Source organism: Poecilia reticulata, chromosome 9 (genome assembly GCF_904066995.2).
Source record: "Poecilia reticulata chromosome 9, P_reticulata-male-v2, whole genome shotgun sequence".
Taxonomy (NCBI): domain Eukaryota; kingdom Metazoa; phylum Chordata; class Actinopteri; order Cyprinodontiformes; family Poeciliidae; genus Poecilia; species Poecilia reticulata.
The window spans coordinates 14,053,838-14,078,094 of record NC_088838.1 but is presented as its reverse complement, the minus strand read 5'-3'; the positions used below and the strand labels follow the sequence as shown (position 1 = coordinate 14,078,094).

General features: G+C 37.8%; 1 protein-coding gene and 1 long non-coding RNA gene across 2 annotated transcripts in view; one reads left to right on the top strand and one right to left on the bottom strand.

Moving 5' to 3' along the window:
• Positions 1-24,257, bottom strand: part of LOC103470484 (GDNF family receptor alpha-2) — a 68,680-nt gene continuing 44,423 nt past the window's right edge. Inside the window, exons 5-8 of the mRNA XM_008418951.3 lie at positions 20,084-20,196; positions 18,032-18,172; positions 11,644-11,789; positions 1-1,128 (exon numbers count right to left, since the gene is read on the bottom strand). Of these exons, the coding sequence (XP_008417173.2) occupies positions 1,003-1,128; positions 11,644-11,789; positions 18,032-18,172; positions 20,084-20,196 (526 nt within the window). The 3' untranslated portion in view covers positions 1-1,002. The remainder of the gene's footprint in view (positions 1,129-11,643; positions 11,790-18,031; positions 18,173-20,083; positions 20,197-24,257) is intronic.
• On the top strand, positions 1,082-9,132 carry LOC103470483 (uncharacterized). The gene is made up of 3 exons (XR_534497.2): positions 1,082-1,172; positions 1,978-2,112; positions 9,007-9,132. It is a non-coding gene; the product is annotated as an uncharacterized LOC103470483 (long non-coding RNA).

Genomic DNA, 24,257 nt, shown 5'->3' with positions numbered 1-24,257 from the left:
TTATGGCTTTTAAAGACTGAGTTCATTTAATCTCATCGCTTTATACATTTGTGATTAAACTTTAATAGACAAATATAAATGCAGATAATGAAGGCCTTCCATCAGCACCCATAATGAGCAGTCTTAGCATACAATAATGTCCTTTTCAAAATACTAGATATCATTAAGTTACATGAAAGAAAATGCTATTTATATACATAGAGACTGGATTATACACACATTTGCAGGTGGACGCATGGTGAACACCCATGGTCAACAACAGTACCTTAAATGAGCACAGAACCATTAACTTTTAGCTTTAGTTCTTTTACGCCATCAGCTTGAGGATTATACTGCGGCACCAAATGAAAGCTCCGTACGGCAGATTGATTATGGTCACAGATTATACCAACACACAGAACACTGAGAAGGCTTTACAGTCTGTAAGGTTTACACTAGCGCTGAAAAGACAGAATGTAATCATTCTACATCCACACCGTTAAATTTGTGCTCCGGTCTTTCACGTAAAGATTTTTGCCAATTCATGGCAAAAAACAACAACAAAAAAGTCTCTTTCTTTGTTGCCCTTGCTATATATACTTCATGCTCCCGGTTTTTCTCCACAACAATTCATTTTCAGTTTCTTGTTCTTGCGTTGATGTTCACTTGTTTTTTTTTGTTTTGTTTTGTTTTTGTTTTTTTTTCTTTTTTAAGTGAAGAAGTCTTATCAACAACTTCAGTTTCAGGGTTTTTATGAGACAGTCAATGAGTGGTCTTACTGGCGTTCTCTACAAAGGTCCTTTAGAAAGCCTTTTGCGCAGAAAATGCGTCACACATACCTCAAACTCTCAGTTTTGAAATGTTATTAATTTCCTCCTATCGCGTCCGCTTTTACAAATTTCATTCAGCGTCAACTGTCACCAGCGATTTGGCCTTCCTATTAAGAGTCTCAGAAATGACACCTTCTGCTTTTGGGATCAGCTTGTGGTTGCATGACCTCTTTTTTTCCTCCTCCTGGCGGTTCTACAAGACAAGCTGAGCCAAAATCAGAGCCAAAGCCGGGCTGGGAAGCAGAGCCAAGACGTTGGCATGCAGACAGGAAGAGCGATCCTCTCCCAGGGCCAGGCCACCGTTCCTTTCTTTACTAATCTGTGCAGATAGGAAGACACAGAGAGGAGGAGAGATTTGAAAAGGTTAGACATGACTCAGACACTTGTTCTGTTTTTTTTTTTTTCCTGTTTTCACAATTGATACGGGTATTAAGGATGTAGGATAGAGGTGGAAAAGAGAAGAGACTCCGACTGAGAAGTTATATTTATTAATGGAAGATTGTACTTGCCACGAACATCAATTTGATCAAACATATTTAAATTTGTTGCATGAAGTAAAGTCTTATGTACAAGTATTTGCCCTCATGCAGACTTATTCTGGAGGAAACACGGAACTGCGACCTTCCTCTCGGGGGGCCAATCTATCAAAATTACTCCAAAAGAATATTGAAAATATTATTCATCCTGCAAAAATAAGTTCTTGTATTTTGTTTTCAACATAGAACTTCTTTGTGTGGTGTTGGACAACTATTATATACAAAAGCTGCAGTAGGAGGGAGCAGTGAGACTTCCTATGGGTTCGGCTCTTGAGATCTTGTGAAGTATAAAATTTTCTGGTTAGAAAGAAGGAAAAAAAAAGTGAAACACTGCAGGCCTCACTTGTCTCAGTTAAAGTCAGAGTTCAGGATTTGACAATAAGAAAGAAATTAAGTGAGTTTTGAGCTCAGTATCACTGTTGACCAAAAAAATACCGTCTGACAAAATCTGCATGATCTTTTGTAAAGTATTCTGTTTACTGAAAACACAAATGTGGATCTTTTTGGAAGACATATTTACATACATTTGTATTTGGCTTTTACCTATCACCACATTTCAGACAAAAAGTGCCCTACGATTTGTAGACAAACCTGGTGGTGCTATAATTTATTGAACTGTTCTGCTGCCTCAGGACCTGAACAACTTGCTGCCATTGACGGAACCAGGAACTCTGCGCTCTACCTGAATATTCTTAAAGAAATTGACCGACTGCCAGTTTGTAACATGAAGTTCAGACTCACTTGGGTTGTGCAGCAGAGCAATAGAGGTAAACACAGCAAAATGTCCAGTTTTCACAAAAAGATGGGACAACCAGTTATTAGATTTAGGGACAAATACTTTTTTCACAAACAAAAAGGTTAGCTTTTCTAACTATTTTCCTTGATGAATGAACTTTTCTCAGGTTATCTTTGTCTGATAACATTTCTTTTAAGTTTGACAAAAAAGAAAAAAATCTGAAAGAAATCTGTAAGGCGACAAAACTTTTTTACAGCATAGAATCTCTCAGGCTTCTGCAGCTTAGTGTGATCCTTTCTCTTTTAAACAAATTGGCAACAAAGGAAAGCGGCTTGTCTGCATTTTCGTTTTTCAGTCCTTTTAGCTTGTGCCAGGAAGTCTCCAAACAGCGTTTAAAGCTTTCATCACCAACTTTATTTACAAGCAAAACATGCTACGAAGCCAAACTTACATTACAGGAGCCAGCAGCAGCTCAGAAATTTCAATATTTCATAAGGTCTACTTTACACGACCAAAAAAAAGAAAAAAAAAGAAAAATACTCTCAACAAGGTATTATCTGAAATCAAAGCACTTTCTTTTTATGCATAGGAGATTTTTTTTTTGTTGTTGTTCAGGGTAGAAACTAGAAAAGGTAATTCATAACACTGCAATCGTTAAAGCAGAGAAAGGTTAGAATGAGTTCAGATATTAAATTTCCTGGCCTCCAGAGTTTCCCTGTTACCCACTCTGCAGTCGGCTCCATTATGTGTTGCTCCATGAAGCTGTTAGCATTTGTAATAATTTTGCTCCCATTTCCAGGGATACTTGTAATATCAAACATTACCATTTGTCCTCAAGTTAAAGAAGTCCTGGTCAATTTGTTGAGGCACCATTTTCAGTCCAGCAGAGCGTTGCAGCAACACTTCATAAGGAACGTGAAACCATTTCTGCTCCCCTCATTTTCACCAAAGCATCCCTTGCAAAGATTACGCTGGTCCATTTCTCCACATACACAAAGCTTCTACCCAGATGTTTCCACCCATCTTACATCACAACAACATATCTCAGAAATGAGAGAGTGGTGAAATACAGTATATTAAGTAAAAAAAAAGAAAAGAGTAGTCAGTCCTATGATGGTAGCTGAGTTCTATGTAAAGGTGTAGCGAATAAAATGCTCAGTTAATTTATTTCAGAAAATAAATTAACTGAAAAACTTATCTATTCATTACACAGATAGTATGGTCTATTATTTATTTCAGTTAATGTTAATTAATTACAACAAAAAATCTAGTTTTTAAGAAAATGTTACCATTTTACTATCTTTCGGAAATATCAACCGACTGTATGTCTATGTGCTGTACACTATGTTGCTTTTGCGTGAATTATTTTTGCACTGCCCAGCTTGAGTCAGCTGGTCTGCATTTTTGGCTCTGGTGTATTTTTTCTTCCTCTTGAACATAATCCATAGATTTCTCATTGGGTTTTATGGCCGTTTGCTGGCCACCGAACACTGTGATACCATTATTAGTAAACCAGGTGACGGTACTGTTTGCAGTGTGAGCTGATGTGAATAAGTTTGGACTTGATAGAGCAGAGTGGACCAACGCCTTCTGTTGCAATGGTTCATCTAATCGTTTCTGCAATGGGAAACTTCCCAGCAGATCTGATGCTGTGCTTCTGCTACACTTTTCCTCAGAGATGTGATAACTTGATTTTCCAAAAAAATGCAAAGTTGACTTTGACTTGAAAAGGACTTTGGACCACTGAGGAACAGTTCTGTCATCGACTGGTGCAGGTATGATTTAAAACTAGGAATTTGGTTAAATCTGTGTGCCAACTTTTTAAATTCTAGCTGCAACATTCAACTTGTGAATCTCTAAGATAATCTTCAAAAGTATTTTCTTTACAACCCTCTTTGGCCTGCAGGTATATCCCTGTTGCTTGTGCATTTTCTCCCCATCACACTTCCATTTACATTTTTATCAGCCAGCTTCTTTAGCAATGAACACTTTCAGCTCATCCTTCTTGTCAATGGTGGCAATAAGTTTGCTTAACAACATCCCTGTCACTATGTAGGTTATGACATGGCCATAACAGAACATTGTCATTAAAGATAATTTATTGGGAAAAACAAAAAAAAACATAACATGCAAACATTTCTGAGGAGCCTGAATTTTGGGTTTTCATTAGCTGTAAACCATAATAATCTAAATTAATACCATCCGTCTCTCTGCATGCAAGTAATTTGTGAGAATAAAAAAAAATAGAATAGAAATATCCTTCATTGTTCCACAATGGACAAACTTTCTGCATGAGTTGCCCGACTGAAATAAGATTACTGTTCTGTTATGCTGCAATGTATTGAAAATGCGCTTTTGTCCATTTTAGAAATTTAGCACATGAAAAGAAAAACAAATATTTAATTATGGTTGGCCACTCCTTCATCCACTATAAATCCTCATTAATAGTTCTAAATCACTTATAGCTAAATAGTATTATAAAATGCTACCACAGAGAAATGTATGCGGGGACAGCAGTGGGTAACTTGACAATGCACCAAACACATCCTCAACTAAAAGCCAATTAATTAGCAGGGGCAGTGATGTGTGGCAGCAGCCTGTTGACATGAGTCCAGATCGCTGTCTGCAGCCAATATCCACACATCCATACAGAGGCCTGGGAGAAGAGTAACACACACACACACACACACACACACACACACACACACACACACACACACACACACACACACACACACACATATTAACGGGTGACTGAACACGAGCAGGAGATGCACGCAAACACTGTGACAGAACAAAGCCAGCTTCATGCACTCGTTCGCTCATATTTCGTCAACCGCAGGAAAAAAAAAAGGGTTTCAAACATTTAAAAGGTGCACAAACAAATATGTGATTATAGGGTTATATGTGATTTTTCATCGAACCAGCTCCTCCTGCCGAGATCAGTTTTTATTGTCAATCAGTTCATTTTCAAGTTTACAGTAAACAGGGCTTCATTTCCCAAGGCAAGTTATTGGGTAATTGAGTTACGTAGCTGCTGTCCACGCTCCGTTCCGTTCAGCAGAGCTTAAAATAAACAAAGGTTACGAGGGAGAGCAGACAGCTGCAGCTTCCCCAGAGGATCTGCAAGTATAAGGGCTGTAAAAACTTCTCATTTCATCCCATTTTTAAAGACACAAGAATTCCTAAAAAAATAAAAAATAAAAAAAAGATAGTCTTTTTGTCTTAAATTTGATCTTACTGAGCACAATGTGATTCCTAAAGGTACACAGCTGCTATCGATTTCCACTGTCAGACCTGGATTCAATTTTGTTTGAGTGCAGTTTGTTTAAATAGCACCAGTTTATGACAACGTTAACTTTTGGTGCTCTACAAAAATAAACAAAGGCTATGTCTTATTATGTAAAATTAACTCTTTGTATTCAATTCATGGCACTCAGTTCATTCTCATGCAACACAATCATGCAGTCTGCTTTGGGAATAGATTACAATTCAATCTAAGTTATATCCAGAGCTGGAAATTAGCACTCGCTATGAGCCGATGTATGTTTATGAAGTGGCAGCAAAATTTGATCAACTCAGAAGCCACAGAGGCAAGTTTTCAATTTAAACTGAACAGAGTTCAATTTACAACTGAGCTGTAGGGGGCAACAGTGAGCCTGAGTCTCCTCCTGCCTGATATAATCTGCTGCGCAGGCAGGGATCAGGATTGTGTTCAGGTCCGCTGCACTCAATTGAATTCAGATGAGAGCTACGGATCTGAACACAGCGCAGCACGCTAGCATAACACAACAAAAACACAATGTCATTTGTTTTGGCATTCCTGCAAACTCCTGCCTGTACAAAGTTCCTCAGCAGAGACAGTTGTTTGTTGTCATTTTGGAAGAAAATGATACAGGTTTGCACATTTGCAGTCGTTGAAGGTAGATATCAATCAATAAAAATCATTCTTGTCGTTATTATCAGTGCTTAATAATACCGATAAAATACGTACACTCTTTTAATTGTTAAGGTTCACAACGAAGGCATGAGCTTCTTTTTTTTTAAGTTACAGAAGTACCTGTATGAAAATGTTAAATTAATAAATAAATCCCATTGAAATTATTATTTTTTTCCATTAAATTGTTAAACGTTATTCATCAATTAACTAATTGTAGAAACATTTTCCATGAAAGATGGCAGCCTGTATAGACTGTAAAAGGTGGAATTCAGGAAAATATAAAGGCATTTGAGATAAATGAATAAATTCACAAGGATCTACAGTGCAGGTGTTTAGCATAGCATGTTATTCAGTTTCCTTAACGATGTAGTTCTTTATATATTCAAGAGTAGATTACTGCAGATTTTTCAGTGAACAAATTTCTTTTTTTTTGTAGCCAGTACAGAATTTGTAGTTTTGAGCGCCTGGTATGGAGCCAACTTTGCAGCAATCCCTCATTCTGAGCAATCATGTGGTAGAATGTCTTCTCTTTAGTATATCTGAATTACATAGCATAACTGACAGAAAAGGAACAATGTTTTACACATGTACAAAAGCAGACATAGCCTTCTTCCTCTTGGCATTACCCACGTATGCAAATCATTTGACAAAAGAAAGCAGCACCAAGCCTACTGTTCCTGACTGCAGACAGTAATGGTGTCTCCATTTTTCCCCCCAACTATCTCATCTTTCTTCAAACGCATGCAAACAACATATCAGCCATTCATATCTTCTTGTAGAACATGAAACATTCCACAAAGCTTTGTTTGATGCTGTCTTTATTTTCCTTCTTCTTTTTACTTACTTTATACCAAACCAAACTCCAAGCTTTTATGTTGGTTGTCTGACCTTGGCAATATCCTTTTGCTAACCCATCTTACAGTTAAAAGAAGACAAAGAAAACTAAGGTCCTACTCAGACCTTACGAAAGAGAAGCCACAGTTTCTATGGCATAAACACATTCCATGAAGCTGAACAAAATTTCCTCAGAAATAAAGAATATTTCTTGTTAAGCATCTGAATGGGATTGTACAGTCGTAGTTAAATGATAAATGCGCTGCATTTGTATAACGCTTGATCAAGTCTGAGTACTCCAAAGCGCTTTATGGTATAATCAGTCATTCACCCATTCAAACACACATTACTGGACCCACCAGTTATTGGACGAATCCCTTTCTGTCAATTCTCCAACATAGTTTAACAACGTTAAAGTTTGCTAATAGGCCGGGAACAAATCAGGAGTTTAAGCGTTTCACTTATGATATATTTCATAGTGCTAAGCAAAGTCAATAGTCCTCTGAAGTGCTTAAAGCTTTTCTGTTCAACAAAAACATATTGCGTCAAAATTTCTATGGGTGTCAAGTGTCTGTTATACACATAAAAAAAAAAGAAAAGAAAAGTTAAAACCCTTCAATAAAACACTGAAACAAGAAACATTAGGCTCTACGGTACAGTCTGCTTCTAGAACTTTAAACTTCTAGGCAGAATCATTGTTTTGTTTGTATGAATGAAGAAATTATGACATTTAAAAACCTTAAAGTGAACTCTGTCCAGTCGGGAAAAGAGGCTTAGTCATGCATGCTGAAAATCAATCGAAGCTCATTTGGAAGCACCCTTAAAATACTCAAAGGACTGCGCTTTCGCCCACATGTTTACTTTCTAAATGCTAAAGCCAACAACAACTGACACTGACATTTGAATAATTATGCAACTATATTGGCTGAAGATATTGTAAAGCATATAAAGGAGCCAAATGAGTGACATGGACAGCCCCAGGCTGCAGATTAGCATATACTCTGTAAAAAAATGATAAAGTCTATCCATCCATCAAACATCTGGCGCGCACTTTTACCCATATCATTTGTTGTTATGTGTAGACATACAGATGCCTTGTGCTACTACATTGTGCTTGCTGGTCGGTATGAGATTTACAGCTTTGGACAGGCTTTCTTTTGCCAAGAGAACTCATACCATAACAACACTCCCCCAATTTATCTGCCATGGAAGTTTGTCAGGTTTTAATTGCCAGCCACAGTTGTCTAAGAATACAAGGCCGCCCAAAATGTCCCTAACAGCTCCCTCTCTAATTATAAACTTCCTGCTTGAGTAATCACACGTCTTATTGTTTCCTAATTACCGTTTTTACAATAAATTAAACACCATGCTGCAGTGAGACAGGCACTGAGCAGTGCATCAATACTGACACACACCAACCTTCCCAGAAAGCGCCATCCATTCTCACTCTTCCACCTTGTCTCCAGTACATATCCCCCAAACATGCTGTTGTTATCGGAGGTGCTTGTTCATTAATTCTCCTCTTTGCGACGTTTTTAAGGTTTTAATTTGCTGTTGTTCCGACGATGAGGGTTTGCGTATTAAGCACAACAATAAGTGCCTCAGGTGAAGTGTGACCATTTAATGACTACGATGTGATATGTCTTAATGGGAGTCAGTCATTCAACAAACAAATTTGCATTCATAAACACTTCGCACTGCTTGGATTTAAATCTGCAGCAGTCACTGAAAAAATAAAACGAACGACACGGACAATAACAACAGCAGCGGAATGCTTTACAAAGCATTGTTTTATGATACGCCTTCTAATTCTGCCAAATTGGGCAAGAGGGTCTCCTGCAAAGGTGAGCTGGGTCATTAGTCACCTGCGTTGCACATCTAAAACACATCTGCGAAATGCAACTATAATTCATTGTGAGAAATAATCAAATCTGACAGCCGGCTCCTCTTGGCTTGAGAGTGCAGGGTGAAATATTTATTTCCCATTCAGAAGAAACAAAGTGAGGGAAAAAGACAGTCTGCCACGGACAATGTGCTGCTGTCATCTTCACGTTCATTTGAAGAGGGAGATGAAGAACGGTTCTATTAAAAGACAAACATTTATTCATTTCTGCAGTACTGCAACATGTTTTTTTTCTTCTCTTTGTTCAGATAGACCAGAGAAGCCAGTTTAAGTGGAGTTGATGGAAGTCTTCAAAGTAGATGGAATTAAACTGACTGCAGGCCCTGGGCCACTATTTTAGAGCCTATAATCCAGATTAAATCCTGCATCGTTCAGTTCTTTTTTAACTTTCTATTCTTTGGGATAAAATATGATATTTCAATTGGATGTCATCATCCCGGGTAAAGCCAAATGATCTTATTATGAATTGCCTTTTAAAAATGCTGATTGCTTCAATAGATGTCAGGATTGTAATGTGAAGGGCGCCTTATGTTGAGTTCTTGAGTTGTATAATCATGCAGAAGACCCTGTTAGGGATTCCTTGCAACACAGCAGCACACCATACACATTTTTTATATAGCACTTTAAAGAAACATCAAAGCTGCCCAAAGTGTTGTGAGGCTTAACATAAAAGACACCTCCAAGAGAACATAAAGAGAGCAAACACAGAATATCTACAAAAGGTAATGAGAAGAATATGAAGCAAGTAAAACCAAAAGAACAAAAGATAATATAAATATTGGTCACTGGCATTTTCTCAGATTCTTTAGAAGCAGTGAGAGTAAAAGTGTGTTTTTAATGGAGATTTAAATTCAACAAGTCAATTCATCTCTGAGTTTGCATCTGCTATGCTGACATAGTAGGAATGAGATCAGAGTCTGCAAAAGGGCCCAACATTGTTAGGGTATTTAAAAGCAAACAAAAGACAGCAACAATAAAGACAAGTGAATTTGAAGTTAATCTGAAGTGATCAGCCTGATGGCTCCATATTGGCACATATTTATTTACTAAGACTAATAGCTCAAATCCACAAGAAACCAAACCTATGTGTGCAATCTTCCTGACACTCTGACCACCCCTTCAAAAAAAAAAAAAAAAAGAAGAGAGAAATATAAGTACTTTAAAAAGAGATTCACTCATGCCCCTCGCTCTCTGCTTTTACGGTCGACTCAGTTCCAGATATTCACATACATGAGGTTGTAGTCTGTTATCGTGTTGCGTTTCATTTCTCTGCTGTCCCCAGTCGCTCCCCATAGATTCAGGAAACTCAGAAAACGCAGTTTGTTTTTCCAATGCATAGATAACTGACTATAACCTCATGGTATCTATGCACCAAAAATAAAAAAAAACAAACAAACAAAGGGTGTTTTCTGAGTTCCTTGCAACCATATGTGGCGATTGGGGAGAGGACAGAAAACACACATGATAACTACAAGTACAAACACAGGTACTGTATGGGAAACTGCATAAAACTTTTGCTGCCATGTTTTCTGATCTGGAGTATACATACCTATATTAGGTAGAAAAATAGAAAAAATTAAGCAAGAACAGTTATGTTGTTTGCTCACATTAGCATGCCTAACCAAAGTGATGAATAAAAATCATAATGAATTTTCCAAATATAAACATATGAGAAATCACTACACATATTGGTCTGGGTCACATATTAATATGAGTCTCCAGGTGTCAGCTGCTCAGTCAGCTTCTCAATCTTCCCAGTTTTGTTGCTCATGCACACCCTCGTGTGTCCTGACAACAACATTATATTCCTCCTCGTTAATATCCTGGTGTGTCTCTGAAATAAATCCTTGAAGTATCCTGGCTGTTGTTTGCCTCATTACTTACTTTTTTAGCAGAAAGCAGTTTAGCTGCCATATGGACAGTCAAGCTCTCTATGCTGCCCCCAAGTAGAAACCTTTGGTCAATTTTTAGCTACTTGAGTTTCTTTCTCAAATGTTTAACATTTTTTCCCTAAAACCAGGACACGAATTGTTTAGCTTGCTATGCACAAAATATCAAAGCAGGTTTACAGTGACACGGCCTTTGATAAGTGCTCTAACTCTAGTGGTCAAAGCAGACCAGTGGCGACTTTATTACAACCTCTCCTTTTTTAAATGAAGATCAACACACGTCTACTTTAATTAAATGCAATGAGTTTTAGTCTTGCCTATTTTAAGAGAGAAATAGACCTTAGTATTGAAAAAATTCTATTTTTTTTTATATGTCCAGTCAGTATAAAGGATTCATTTGTTTAAAACCCTTTTTAAACATCTTTATAGTTCTGTATTTCTCAAGAAAAGGATTTGAAGAGAAGTAATAAATGTTTAAAGTACACATTTATTTGGATATCAAATCTTGCCTTCTTGCTAACACTTACAATGCCTTTAAGAAAAAAATCTTAAATCTTAAAACGTGCATAACAAATGTGTGTCATATACCTTTTTTCCAATCTTCACATTTAAATCTTGTATTTCATCTAGCTAATTTTAATATGAGACAAACAGGCCTAAATCAATGGATTGATAAATTGTTGGTGAATCAGCAAAGCATCATAAGACCACGACAGTGCAAAGACAATGTTTGACATGTCTGATGTTCTTCTGAAAAGCTGTGGTACTTTCACAGCAGTGGAAAAAGTTATATCCATGTCACATCATTCCAAAGAATATGTTTTATTTAATTTTTGCCTTTAATAAATTTAATCAGAATTTGAAATTGGCTTTATTCAGACAATCTTTGGTACTAAAAAAATTGTCGTTGAATTGAAACCTTTAAAATTAGTGTCAAGAAAAAGCATATGCATGTGGACAAATACTTTTTAAAAGCAATCATTGTAAAATACTCACTGCAGGGGAAGAGGAAGGGTTTGGGTTGGGGTTTTCTGGGATGCTGTCCATCCATTCGTTGATTGCTTTTGATGTGACTGAGGGCTCGGAGACAGTCATATTTTTGATCGCCGTGTCGTCCATCCCATACGCCTGAATAGCACTTCCTGCAGGGACAGAGAATAAAGTAATTTGTTTCGGACTTCCATCCCAGCAAGAAGCCCACTAGCAGACGGACAGTTTTAAGTCATCTTCTTGGTCCCCTGCCCAGTCGCTTTCATCCCAGGGAATGAGGACGGGCAGAAGAACGGTAAGGAAAGGAAAGAGTACAAAACGAGGAGAAAAAAGTTTCAGATTACTATTTTTGTCCTTGTCAGGTGTGTGTCAAACTGTTGACATCAGAGAAGAGCTTTTAAAAACTTTTATGTGGAAGATCGTTCAAAATTATACTGGCTTCACAAAATACAAATATGAGCTGATGGATGATAATGTTAAGATATTATTTCCACAGCCTTGAATGTTTGTCTGGTTTATTTAGCAAGTAATTATCCTTCTATTAGAGCATCCTGTGGAAACAAATTGACACTTTTATCGAACGTAGACAACTATGGCTCCTGGTTTCTGATCATTACAAAACTGCTTTTATGTAACAGCTGCTCTGCTCACCGCAACAGTGCAAGAAAAGAAAGGATCTCCACACTTAAGATGACAAACTGTTTTTGTGGAAAGTGAATTCACAGAAAGTTGCAAATCAGTTGGTTTCACGCAGAGGATGGCGTAGTGAAACAAACATTTGAGTATCTAAGCTGAAAGACTTACTGAGCATCTGTGTAATTGTGCAAGTATATGAGGAAGTCTGCAAAATTGCGATACATCCTCGTACAGTCAGCTACTCCGGCTAGATGCAGCACCACGGGGCAGAGTACCTTTCCATTGTTCATCCGTTTAAAATACAAAGCCTTTTGCTTTTTTCTCAGCCAGAGAGAAGGCAAAGCATGAAATTGCTTGGCAACCACCTTCTTTATAAGGCCATTGTGCAAAAATGATTTTGAATAGACTTGTGTCGCCGATCAAATTCAAAACATCTCCAAACAAGGAGAAATGGCATTTGTTCCAAGATAGCAGGGTAATGCATGTTAACAATCAAATGGCCACATATGCCTAAAACTCCTGATCTCATAGGCTTGTATGAGACAAATGCCTGCCTACCAACACTTACAGTATCTTCTAAAATATGTCACAGTTACAATATTCACACCACTGTCACGTTCGTCACATAAATAATTAGATATGCTCACACATTTTATTGGGACTAACAGGTTTTTACAAAGACAAATCTGAAAAGTTTGGCATGCATGTGTATCCAACCCACTTTTTTTATACATACATTAATGCTAAAATCACAAATTGCCTTCAAAATTGCCTTCAAAGTCTGTAGATGTGCAAAGTTGTCAGAGACATACCTCGAGACCTGCAGTGGTCATTGTAGCAAAAGAAAGTTCTGCAATTTATTAAATCAAAGCGCTAAATGCATATGTTTGGGATTTACCATTTAAAAACATGTTTTTTATTTCTTCAAAATGTGAACTACTTTGTTTTAGTTTATCCCAGTTTATTTGCAGTTTGTGGTCACTACGTAAGAAAATGTGGAATCTTTAAAACGGTATAATTTTTACAAGGAACAACAAAACATACAAAAAAAAGCAACACACTCATAAAAGCCACTGGAAAAAACAAAGCTTGACAAGAAGAGAATCAAGAAAGCCAAATATGCTCAAAGCAAACAGTAAAGAGTTGTGGTGAGAGCTGAAAGGTGTGGTGTTACTCATGTGTTTGCCAGGATGCATTAAAGCTAACTCTGTCCCCACAGATTCTTTAAGAAGGATGAAGTCATAAATCAAAGTGGCTGGATCTCCCATCCTCCACATACTTTTTGGACCCTAAGCTGTGAAGCTTGTTGCGATTGCAGTTCAATTCCTTAATGATTCTGGACAAGATTTCCTTTCATGCTGGTCATTGTCCTGTCTGCAGACATCGAAGCAAAGAGATAAGAGATTGGAGAACAAGAAAAAGAAGAATTAAAGACAGAGTGAATCAGTATTTGGTCTCCACACTGATTTTTTTTTTCTTCCTGTCTCTGGCTCAGACAAAAAAAGCGGAAAGGTGAAACATTTTATGATTATTTCAAACTTAGTAATTAGTGGAAACCGGTGGCCCTGTATACATAAAAACATAGAACAAAATCTTGACGAATAACAAAATCGTTTTGTAACGCAGGCATGTTTTAACAACTCCAAACTTTTTTGCTAATCTATTATAAAATTAAACCACAAAATGTAAATATTATACCTGGAACAGTTGTGTTTGGCTTTATTTGATTAAAAAAAGAAGACTATCAGGACGATCGCTACAAAATCTTCCGGCTCCAGAAGATTAATTGATCTGTTCAGGGCCGCATGAGGAGGAGCTGGAGCCGATCCCAGCTGTCATCAGGCCAGAAGAAAGATACACTCTCAATAACTGCCAGGTCATTACTGCTGCAGTGACAAGTAACAAGCACCAATTAACACATGTTGGACATAGGAAAGACTGAAAAAACATATTAAAAATATCCAGTCTCCACAATATTGGCCAAAGAGAGAGTTAGTTTAACAGAGTGAGCAGCTCACTAAGAAATCTATGAAAAGGTTTTGTCTTATGGTTACAGAGATCTGCCATAGAGCTTAGGAGGACTCTTACTTTACATTCAGATTTAAATTATCTTAAACTAAGTTAAAAAAAAATAACATGACTTTATTTCAGTAAAAAAATTTATTTGTTTTTCCACATTTGCTCATAGTATGCATGGTAAGTAAGGAAACTGTGCGACCACAGCTTAAGAATGTCTTGTAGTCTTCTGAAGTCAGTATCTGATTTTTATAGTGACCCGTTCATAATTCAAACTTTTAAATACTTATACTGTTCAAACTGAGATTAAAACACAATTCATGACTGTGTCTAAACACCAAAAATGAACAATAGAAAAGCTATTTCACTTTGGTATTGGCATGTAATTGACAGCTGAAGGAAAGGGCTATTTCAAGTAACTTGCCTTTTTTTTCTACTTTAATATCATATTAATATTTCATATTAAATATTCAATCAGACTATCTGAAACTAGACATATATAATTCTGTACTGAAGAGGGTTTCATAAAAGTAAGCTGTGATCTATGAAAATGCTACTTGCTAAAACAAAACTACTTTCTGCATTAGGATTATCTCCTTCTACAAACCCGCAAAACCAAGAGCAGCATCTTCAATTGATTCTCTTCAGCATTATTTAAGTTGTTTCATACTTGTTTCCTTCCTCTAAAGTTCATACTTTCTATAATTCTTTTTAGTGCTGATTGAGCCCAAGGAAGTAATTTGATTTTTTTTCTCTCTCTCTCTTCTGGCGTGGTCAAGGATAAAAAGACGGTGATCATTAGATAAATGTAATAACGCCTCTGGTCTGAGCGTGGTTTAATGAGATTTAAGGATGTTAAATTAACAGCATGGTAGAAATTACCTGCAGAGAGCCCACACTGAATATGCAAGTGTATCTCTTTGTGAAGGAAATAGAAAGAGACAGTTAAAAAGGCACTTAAAAATAACAGCTTTATCAAAACAGCCATTATTTCGAGTAAATTAAGAAACTTTAGAGCCAAACAAGATAAGAGCATCAATTCTATGATGTGACCTTCAGCGAGTGTAACCTCTTTTGTAGATAAAGAAAGGTTAAACAAGTCCAAGATGTTAGGGAGAATGGGAATGGCAAGACATGAAAAATAAAGTCACCATGAACAGGCAAGCTGTCTTCATCTTTAATGCATACCATTATGGCATCATCTGGAAATACGAGAGCCCCCTGTCCCCGTAGCTTCTCTTTATAATGGCACCTCTTGGTAGGTGGGGTACATTAGGCACCAAGCAAAACTACTAGTCTTAAAGTCAGAGGCAGGGAAAATGGGCAAGCAAAAGGATTTTATAGTTTTGAGGAAGACCAAATGGTGATGGCTGGGCAATTGGGTCACAGCATCTCAAAAACTGGAGCTGCGTTAAAGTGTTTCTGTCCTGCTACGTTTAGTGTCTGTCAAAGGTTATGTGTGTAAAAATGTAAGCAAATGAAGAAGGTTTTAAAGAAATGAAGACTTGTCGCATCTTTAAAGTCTCCATCCTGCTTTTAGTGGGTTTCTTTTCTGAACAGTGTGTGTATATCAGTACCAAGGGTGTGAAATTCACAGTGTTCTGCTGCATGTCACAGTGTTTAAGTCATCACTTATATAGGCAAAAACGCATGTGAAGTGTTATTAGTGACAACTTTGATTTCCACCCATTAAAATTGGCATCTTACAGTGAATCAGAAACAATGCCGTGGATTAGTGGGTCGGAGTAGCAGAACTTCTCTGGAGTTCTGAATCCATGACACCCTGAAGCACATCCATTAAAAGGACTGAAGACTTGAGTTTGAAATCTAAAGAATACCTGCAATTAGCTGTTTTGAGAAAAAAAAACGACCACTTCAAATAGATACAAGTGCTTACTTTGACAAAACTGAAAAGAAAAAAACAATCCAGCCATTGCTTGGCTGCATGTTCAAGTCAGCTAAATCTATAGGAATGTGTAACTACTGTTGGCACACAAAAACAGCTTCAGGCAGTATATTAGCTTGACTTAGTTTGACTTTTCTGTTTATTTATATCAATTGATATCGTAACCTCACAAAAACCCAGAAGAAATTATTTTTGCCTGTGGACAGAATCTGAAGGTAAGGGTAAAACTTTTTTTTTTTTTTTTTCGCATTAAGATTGATTGTTATGGCTTGCAGGTTGATAAAAGCTTGATACGTTTTGTAGTCGGTTTGTGTCTTTTAGTAAGAATACATTCTTTGTGAAAATTTAAGTTGTGTTCCCCTCGATTGCAGAGACGAGATCCTGCATTTGGTGTTATTTTTCAAGACGCCTCCTCAGCTCCCAGCTCTCATCCCTCAGCCTGCACACTCAGCTAAAACGGTAACCCAGCAATCTATTGAAATGGTCTGAAAGCATTATCCACACAATAGAACATGTTAAAGGCAATGGTGTCCTGATAGGGCTGATGACACAGCTCACTGTGCCATAACAAGGAAGGTGTGAAAAAGGCACGGGGATATTTGAAAATAACCCCTCCGTTCTGCTTCCCCGTGTGTTTTGGATTAGATGTACAAATGATTTGTGTTTTACTACTGCTATTTCTTTTCATTCCCTTTTTTATGACGACATTCTTGCAACAAGGATGAGCTCTTTTAGATTAAAATGTGAAAATGACATGCAAATGGCTTCTTTTCTATCAAAGCCCGGGTCAATTTTGCCCACAGGAGGTCGAGAAGTGAGAAATAAATTGTTGCTTCTAATAAAACCAGGAGTGTTTTAGTCTAACTTATTCATTGGATAAATGGTGTTCATGGAAAAGTTGAATCAAACTGTGCTGCAGATATGTTTTTATTAGGACTGAGTGCAAAAATTCACAAATGGATTCAACCAGACATCTTTATTTATATATTCTCATCCTACTGGCTTGATTTCGTCAATTGTCCAATAAAATAATGACAGTTGTTTTAAATCTAAAAAAAAAAAAAAAAAAAGACTTGGTTTTGGAGTCTGGTTTTTCTTTAAAGTTTTAGTTGTAATTAACATCACAACCCTCAAACTCCAAACTCTGATTTGCATCTGCTAAAGAACTGCAAAGAAAACAGGTGTCATATAACGCATAGCTGAGTCATGTAGAAACGGAGAAAAAGCAAGCTAATGTTAGCCTAGCACTTCAGCAAACTGTGCAAAGATTCTCAGCAGCCTGACTCACAAATGCTAAAGACTTATTCAGTTATTTTTATTTCAGGTGAAGCGTTATTAGCATTTTTATGGGAGAATTTTTCAGCCATAATCCAAGAGAACACATTTTCAGACTGAAAGCAGGATTTTGTGCCTTTGTTCTCAAAACTTTTAATACTTTTGGTTACATTTTTAGTTTGAGAGCAAGACTTCATGTCTTTCTGCTCAAATCTTGTAATGCTTGCACTCAAAACTTCTACATGAGTTGTAAAAACCCTTATGTTAGACTGTCTCGCCCCTGACACCTGTGATGTTCCATGACTCCTCTATTTACAATATTCACAAATGCTGCATCTTGCAGAGGAGCTCGGCAAAAGGAAACAGCGGAAGTTGACATGAAACCATTAAAGTTGCATTAGATTGAAGCTCAGAGCTCCTGCAGCTCCGACATGTTTGCAAGAGTAACTACTGCTTCACACACTTTTGCTCTCATCAATTTTACATGAATACGGTGAACCCGATCAGTAGCGAATTACATCTCGGAGATATGCAGAGTGTGCATGTGTCAGGGTGGCTTACTTAGGCATGTGTTGTCAGTGAAATACCGCAGGAAGTTCATACACTCCTCTTCTTGGTTTCCGCTTCCTATGCAGTTACACCACGGAGAGATGGTCCAGTTGGTGAAGCTGTTGTCAACGTAGTTGGGGGTCATTTCCGTCCCTGCATCGGGGCAACAACACGTGCCCACATGAGAATAGTAGCGGGTCACTAATGGACAATAATGGACTACATTTATTCCAAGTAATATGTAAAATGGCACACAAAATACTGGTCAGGGGAAGGGATTTGCATTGTTTTAGTTTATAGGAAACGTTCTGCAGTGCTTTATTTAGATGTAAAGAGGCCATTATGGTATAAATGTTTTGCAAAGCAGTTGCTCTAGGAAGTGTATGCCCTGTTAGAATCCAGCACTCCTGCTACAAACATTTTACTTTTCAAATGTCTCTCTTTGAGTCAGTGCTTTCAGCAGGAGTCATAAGCATTAGATGCACTTTGTGCAATATTTTACAGGAAAACACAGGAAGCATTGTGGCATAACATCACTTCGACCTTCATGATTTATGACATGTTGTGGTTAGGCACAGCTGTGTACTGAATTATGGCCACTTCAGCAACCATTAAGCAGTGGAAAAATCTACCTTTTTTATATAATTTGCATTTAAAAATCTTTGTAGCCCCTGAAATATCACCTATAGATGTTGTTGATTAGAATGAGAGAATATTCTGTCACGAGTCACCTGTTTATTCTCCATATTTTTCTCAGCATCCTTTCTGCGAACTGTACACAATGCCGTGCATTATTTGCACAACATTTATTATCCTCAAACAGATGGTCGTGGAGTGTTTTAATTAAGTAAACGCTTTCTGCCTGCCTCTGCTTTCTAATTTACTTCTGGTACTCAACTAATGTCCAGAGTGCCGGTGGAGATATCAAACCAGGAGGGGAAAAATGTGGTATCTAGCCCCACTGGCTGTTTGATGTGACAAAGGAAAATAACCATACCATGTTGTTTTTTTCCAGGGTCTTATAATGATGCTTTGCTTAATCGTAAACACCACCTTGCAAAACATTCATAACCTCAAACTTTTTTTTCTTTTTACCTTTGTAAAGTTTCTACTACCAACTTAAGTATAGCTTTTGGGATTTCATGTGACAGATATAAACGTATAACATATTCTGATTTTCTCTTTACCATTGTCCAGACTGTAGCAGTCTTTGAGGTTTTCTTTTAAGACTGCTCTTCACATGAACTCTAAGCAGACCACTGTCTCTGCAGAAGGAAATCATCCCCACATCACTCATGGCACAATGGACTTCTGTTAACTTTCTCTTAAGAAGGGCTTTCTTCTTGTCACTCTCTCTTACACAGGGCTAGATTTATGGAGTCCACGAGTAAAAGATGTCCTGTCAACAGTTGCTACCACATGAGCTGTGGATCTGAGCAGCTCCTCCAGGACTACTAAAAGACTCTTGGAGGCAGATCTGATTAATATTCTCTTTTTCCGAGCAGCCAGATGATGAATGGAGCAGTTCTCTGTGATATGTTCAAAGCTTGGGTTTGTTTGTTTCTAAGAATTTGGAGTAGTTATTTCAACTTAGCTTTTGCATATTTTATCTCCATCACCCTCTATTTGCAGTTCAGTGATGTTTTTGTGTGGATTTAAATGTTTAGGTATTTTTCAGGGGAATTTGACACCAAATTATTTGCCTATTTGCAGTTTTTTTTAAAACGATTTGAAAACGCTACTTGGGAAGCTGGACACAATTCTACTTGACATCTGACATTTGTAAAGCAGCAAAGTGACCGATCAGTGTCAATTTCCAGATAAACTGACCTCGATATATGTTTTAGAATGTATTTGTAAAACACATACAAAACGATGTATTATTTTCCTTCCATGTTACAATAATGTACTGCTTAAATAAACTTTAATTAAAATAGATGAAAATGTGAAAAAGTTCAAAGGCTATGAATACTTTTTGAGGCTTTTATCACATCTTCAATCAGACCTTTACCTGCACTCACACATTCTGAAACCACCACGTCTCTCGCAGCCATACTCACTCACCGATGAGCCTTGCAAGAGAGTTCAAACAGGCTTGGTGATTGTCTTGGTTGGGGCAGGTTCCCACGGTGTTTGGAGTCATCCAGCAGTTTGCTATGTAGTCAGCTAGTCTAGACCTACAGAGAGAGAAACAGTGGCAGGAGCTTGAGTGCCTGAGAGAGAAACACACACAAACATGCAACACTAAATTGAATTTTTGGCACCTTTTTCACTAAAGAGCAGCTGCCAGTTATGGCTCGTAAAATGATAAGCAACATCTGTTTTCTGGTCAACAGGTTCTCTGAATAGCAACCACTTCCCACCGATGCGTGACTTCCAGCAAACTACCAGCTATCTCCATGTCTTTATGTTGCAACCTCAGTGGCAGTGTATTCAGTTTCAGGTAACTTTCCTAAGACCGGTAGGTAAATTTGCGCTGCAGAAAGAGAGTACATAGAGCTTCAGAGCTCAATTGTAAAACAATGAAACATAGTGAAAAGAGATACAATAGTAATAGTCATGTGATAGAAAAAAATATGCGAAACATCATTAGTTCATACAAGATAATTATTAAAAGTACATTTACTGGTTAAAATGATCATTTTAAATATCACATCACTGTGATATTTACTTCATCTGTTTTCATGTTCTGCACTTTGGGAGAAGAAACCTCTGTCTGGAGCAAGAGATTAAAACTCCACCTGCACAACAGTGGGAGTCATTGCACAAAACAGAGCCAGCTGCCCCATGTGTGTACTTCATGAACAGGGGCGATAGACACAGTGGAGGCTCAACAAACCGCCGACCACACCGACTCTCGACTGTCTCTCAAAATTCACTCTCACCACCAGGCGAAGGAACGGTGAAGAAATAAGTTGTGCTTCAATGTGTTTGTGATAAGAGTGTTAAGCCTGTGTGGGCCCCCAGGGTGGCATTGCTAATCCACTTAGCTAGGTGTAGGGGTAAAAATGTATGCAAAGTTGCCCTGCCTGTGCTGGTTACATCACAGCTATTCACAATTAATGCACATTTGTCTCTTTTTCTTCCATGTGCCATGAGTCATTCACCCTGGCCTGGTGTGACCGCTTTTATTCAGCCCGCAGTTCAAAGGCACTTCAAAGCCCCCCGGGTTGTTTCACCCTCAGTTAACAGGGGCTCCCAGACAACTTTACGGAAACAAGAAAAGGTTTTAGTGATGGCCTTATTTGAATTATGTTAATCACAATCATTCTGGTGTTGTTTCAAAAACTGGACCCTCAATCCAAACATTAAAAAAAGGGTTTTGTTTTACTTTGCAGAAACAAGGGAGAATTTATTTAAATAAAGAACTTCTAGATGATTGTGGCAAATACTGAGAGCTTGTCCGTTTCACTAGAGGCAGGGTTTTTTTTCTCTAGCCAACCTGGCAAAGCAGATTTGCTTCTTTTCACTTGTAGCCATTGCAGACATGGATGGCTACAGTATTTACAAGTGAAAAATCAAATCATATCCATTTAAGCCCCATAACAATTCTGGCTTTATTTACAGTCCCTATTGCCTTCTGTTGCTCCTCTTTTGCCATGCCGCGAGATCGTTAAAAATGTAGAATGATGCCTTTGTCTGTTATGCTGGTTCATTATGCAAAAAGTGTACAAGAGATTTTACTTGACAATTCTGAGAAAAAACATAAAGTCTTGTCCTTATGGTATTAGAAAAGTTAGTCCAAGTCTGATACTGCCATGCCACAGTTAGTGCAAAACACTGGCTGATGTCTTTACCACATTCTGTTTAAAACATTCTTAATCAAAAAGAAACAATAAAGTGCCGATGTTGCAAACAACAGGCTATCATAATTCTGTAAGAAGACAGAATATTAATGTCAAAGACATTTGCATGAAGCCTTGTCTTTAAATATGCATTGTATCACGGTGGCACAGCTTAATCACTTATTCATCGTTTTTTCCACCATTTCCACAAGTTTCTGTAGTAATTGGATGAGATGGAGAATGCATCGTAATGACGAGACTGTCCCTGCATGCTTATCAGCTAACATGTAATCTTTTGGTTCAGCAGGAGGTACATTGTTATTTAGAAAAGTTAGAGAAACACCATGTGCACTCATTATATAATCTGTTGGAGACTAGCATGCCACCATGAGGCATTCTGTGCTTGTAGACCAGCATTTGGCTAAAGGATAATAAAAATACAGTTGTCATGTATCCATCTGTTGATGTTTTTTTTTATTTTCTATGCCACTGCTGCAGATGGCCAAGTCACAACCAACCCAGATAGTAAGATGACATAAAAAGCTACTATCAAAACTGGACATATACCTCGCTCTACTGCCCTGCTATTATCCATCCATCCGTCCCTTTTCTAACACATTTATCTCTATCAGGATTGCGAGGGGTCAAGAGGCGAGAGGTGGGGTCACCCTGGAGAGGTCGCCAGTCCATCACAGGGTAGCACAGAGACAAACAGGACAAACAAACATGGACACACACTCTCACTAAGGAGAATTTAGACAGACCAATCAACTTGACAGTCATGTTTTTGGACTGTGGGACAAAACTGGAGTACCCAGAAAGAATCCAATGACGATGATTACATGGCAGCCTCACGTCTCTCAGCTTCCCCCAGGTTGGCTGTGGCTACAATGTAGTTTGCCATCATCATATGTGCATAAATGGGTGAATGACAGAACAGCGTATGGCTCTCTGGGCTCCTCTGGTCTAGATAAAGTGTCATACAAGTGCTTTGCAATGTTACAATTTACCTTTCTCATTAAACAGAGATGTATTCTACCTGGCAATGACACAGGTGCTTTCCAAAAGATAATAAGAAAATGTACAGGGGCTGTCATTGTGAAAAAAAAAATGTTGTATTTATTTACAGCTGGCTTCCTGAACAATGACCTTTCGCAGCTTACCATCCATGTCTGCTGAACAACTGTCAAATCATTATTTATCATACTAATTATGTCAGCCATAACATAACAGTTTTAATTATTATATTAAATATTTTATGTTATATTACTAAGTAAAATAAAAATAAATTAACTAACTGTATCACATAGATTTATTAGAGACCAAAAGACTATTTTACTGCATCTTGAGCATGAATATGACGGAGGTTTTTTTCCAAAATGCAGTTGGACAAACCAGCCAAAAATGCCACTCAGATTGATGTGATTACTTCAACTCCGTCCATTCTTTACAGATAAACTCAGGTAGCCTCTTGAGATAAGATGCAGTGAAAACTTGATATATGCTTGGTTCTTCTATTCTGCTGCAAAGGCTGAAAGATGTACAGATGTACATGCACTCAAAACCAGGCATATGGACATACAAAAACAGCACACATAATAAATTATATAATATAAAAATCATAAAAGTGTCTCTCTTAACACACGCCCTCCTTTCTCAGAACCCCTTTTCTCGCTCATCTGCATTCAGAGTAAAAAAGCCACTTGTGCCCACAGTAATGCAACAATGATAAAAAAAAAATGTAGAGCAGGCAGAAGAAAAGGGAACATTTTTGCTGTGCCTAAACAAAGCAACCTTTAAAAGCCCCTCTTTTCCATTTTTCTTATTATAAAGGGGGGAAATAAAAGGTCTTTAACTTTTGTGCGAACACAGAATGTAAATGTCAGATTTCTGCACGCACAGAGCAGACCACAAAGGATTAAAGAAGCCAAACGAGCGCAAGTTTCTTTCTAGCTACAGAGCTCTTTCCGACAATGATGGCTTAAAAACAGTAATTTAAAGTTTAGAGAGGTGTCCTGAGTGTTCAGACAATGGCGTTCCAACACCAGGATTCGGTGCATTTCATGGCTTCCACGGACTTTCCATTATATCTCGGCAAAGCGCCTCTCGCTGCTGAAATTACAGGCTGTCTAGCTCAACGGAGTTTTATGGTCATTTCAGCCACTCAGCCCCCAGGGAAGTGGCAGGGGGAGCCCCCACAGAGGTAGACTTCTTTCAAGCAACCTGACACTTTAAACACAGTCATCCGGGTGAATGCTGAGTGCCTGTCCATCCTGCTTGGCAGTAATAGAAAACTAATGGCTTTTTCTATGGATTCTTATTCCTATCACTTGATGGCCATGACAAACAATGCGACTTAAATCAGATGAGTGTCAGTCCTGGAAACCATTTCCTCAAGATGGAGGAGAGGCAAGAAGAAAAAGTGTTATCAGACTTCATTTAAAACAGTTTAT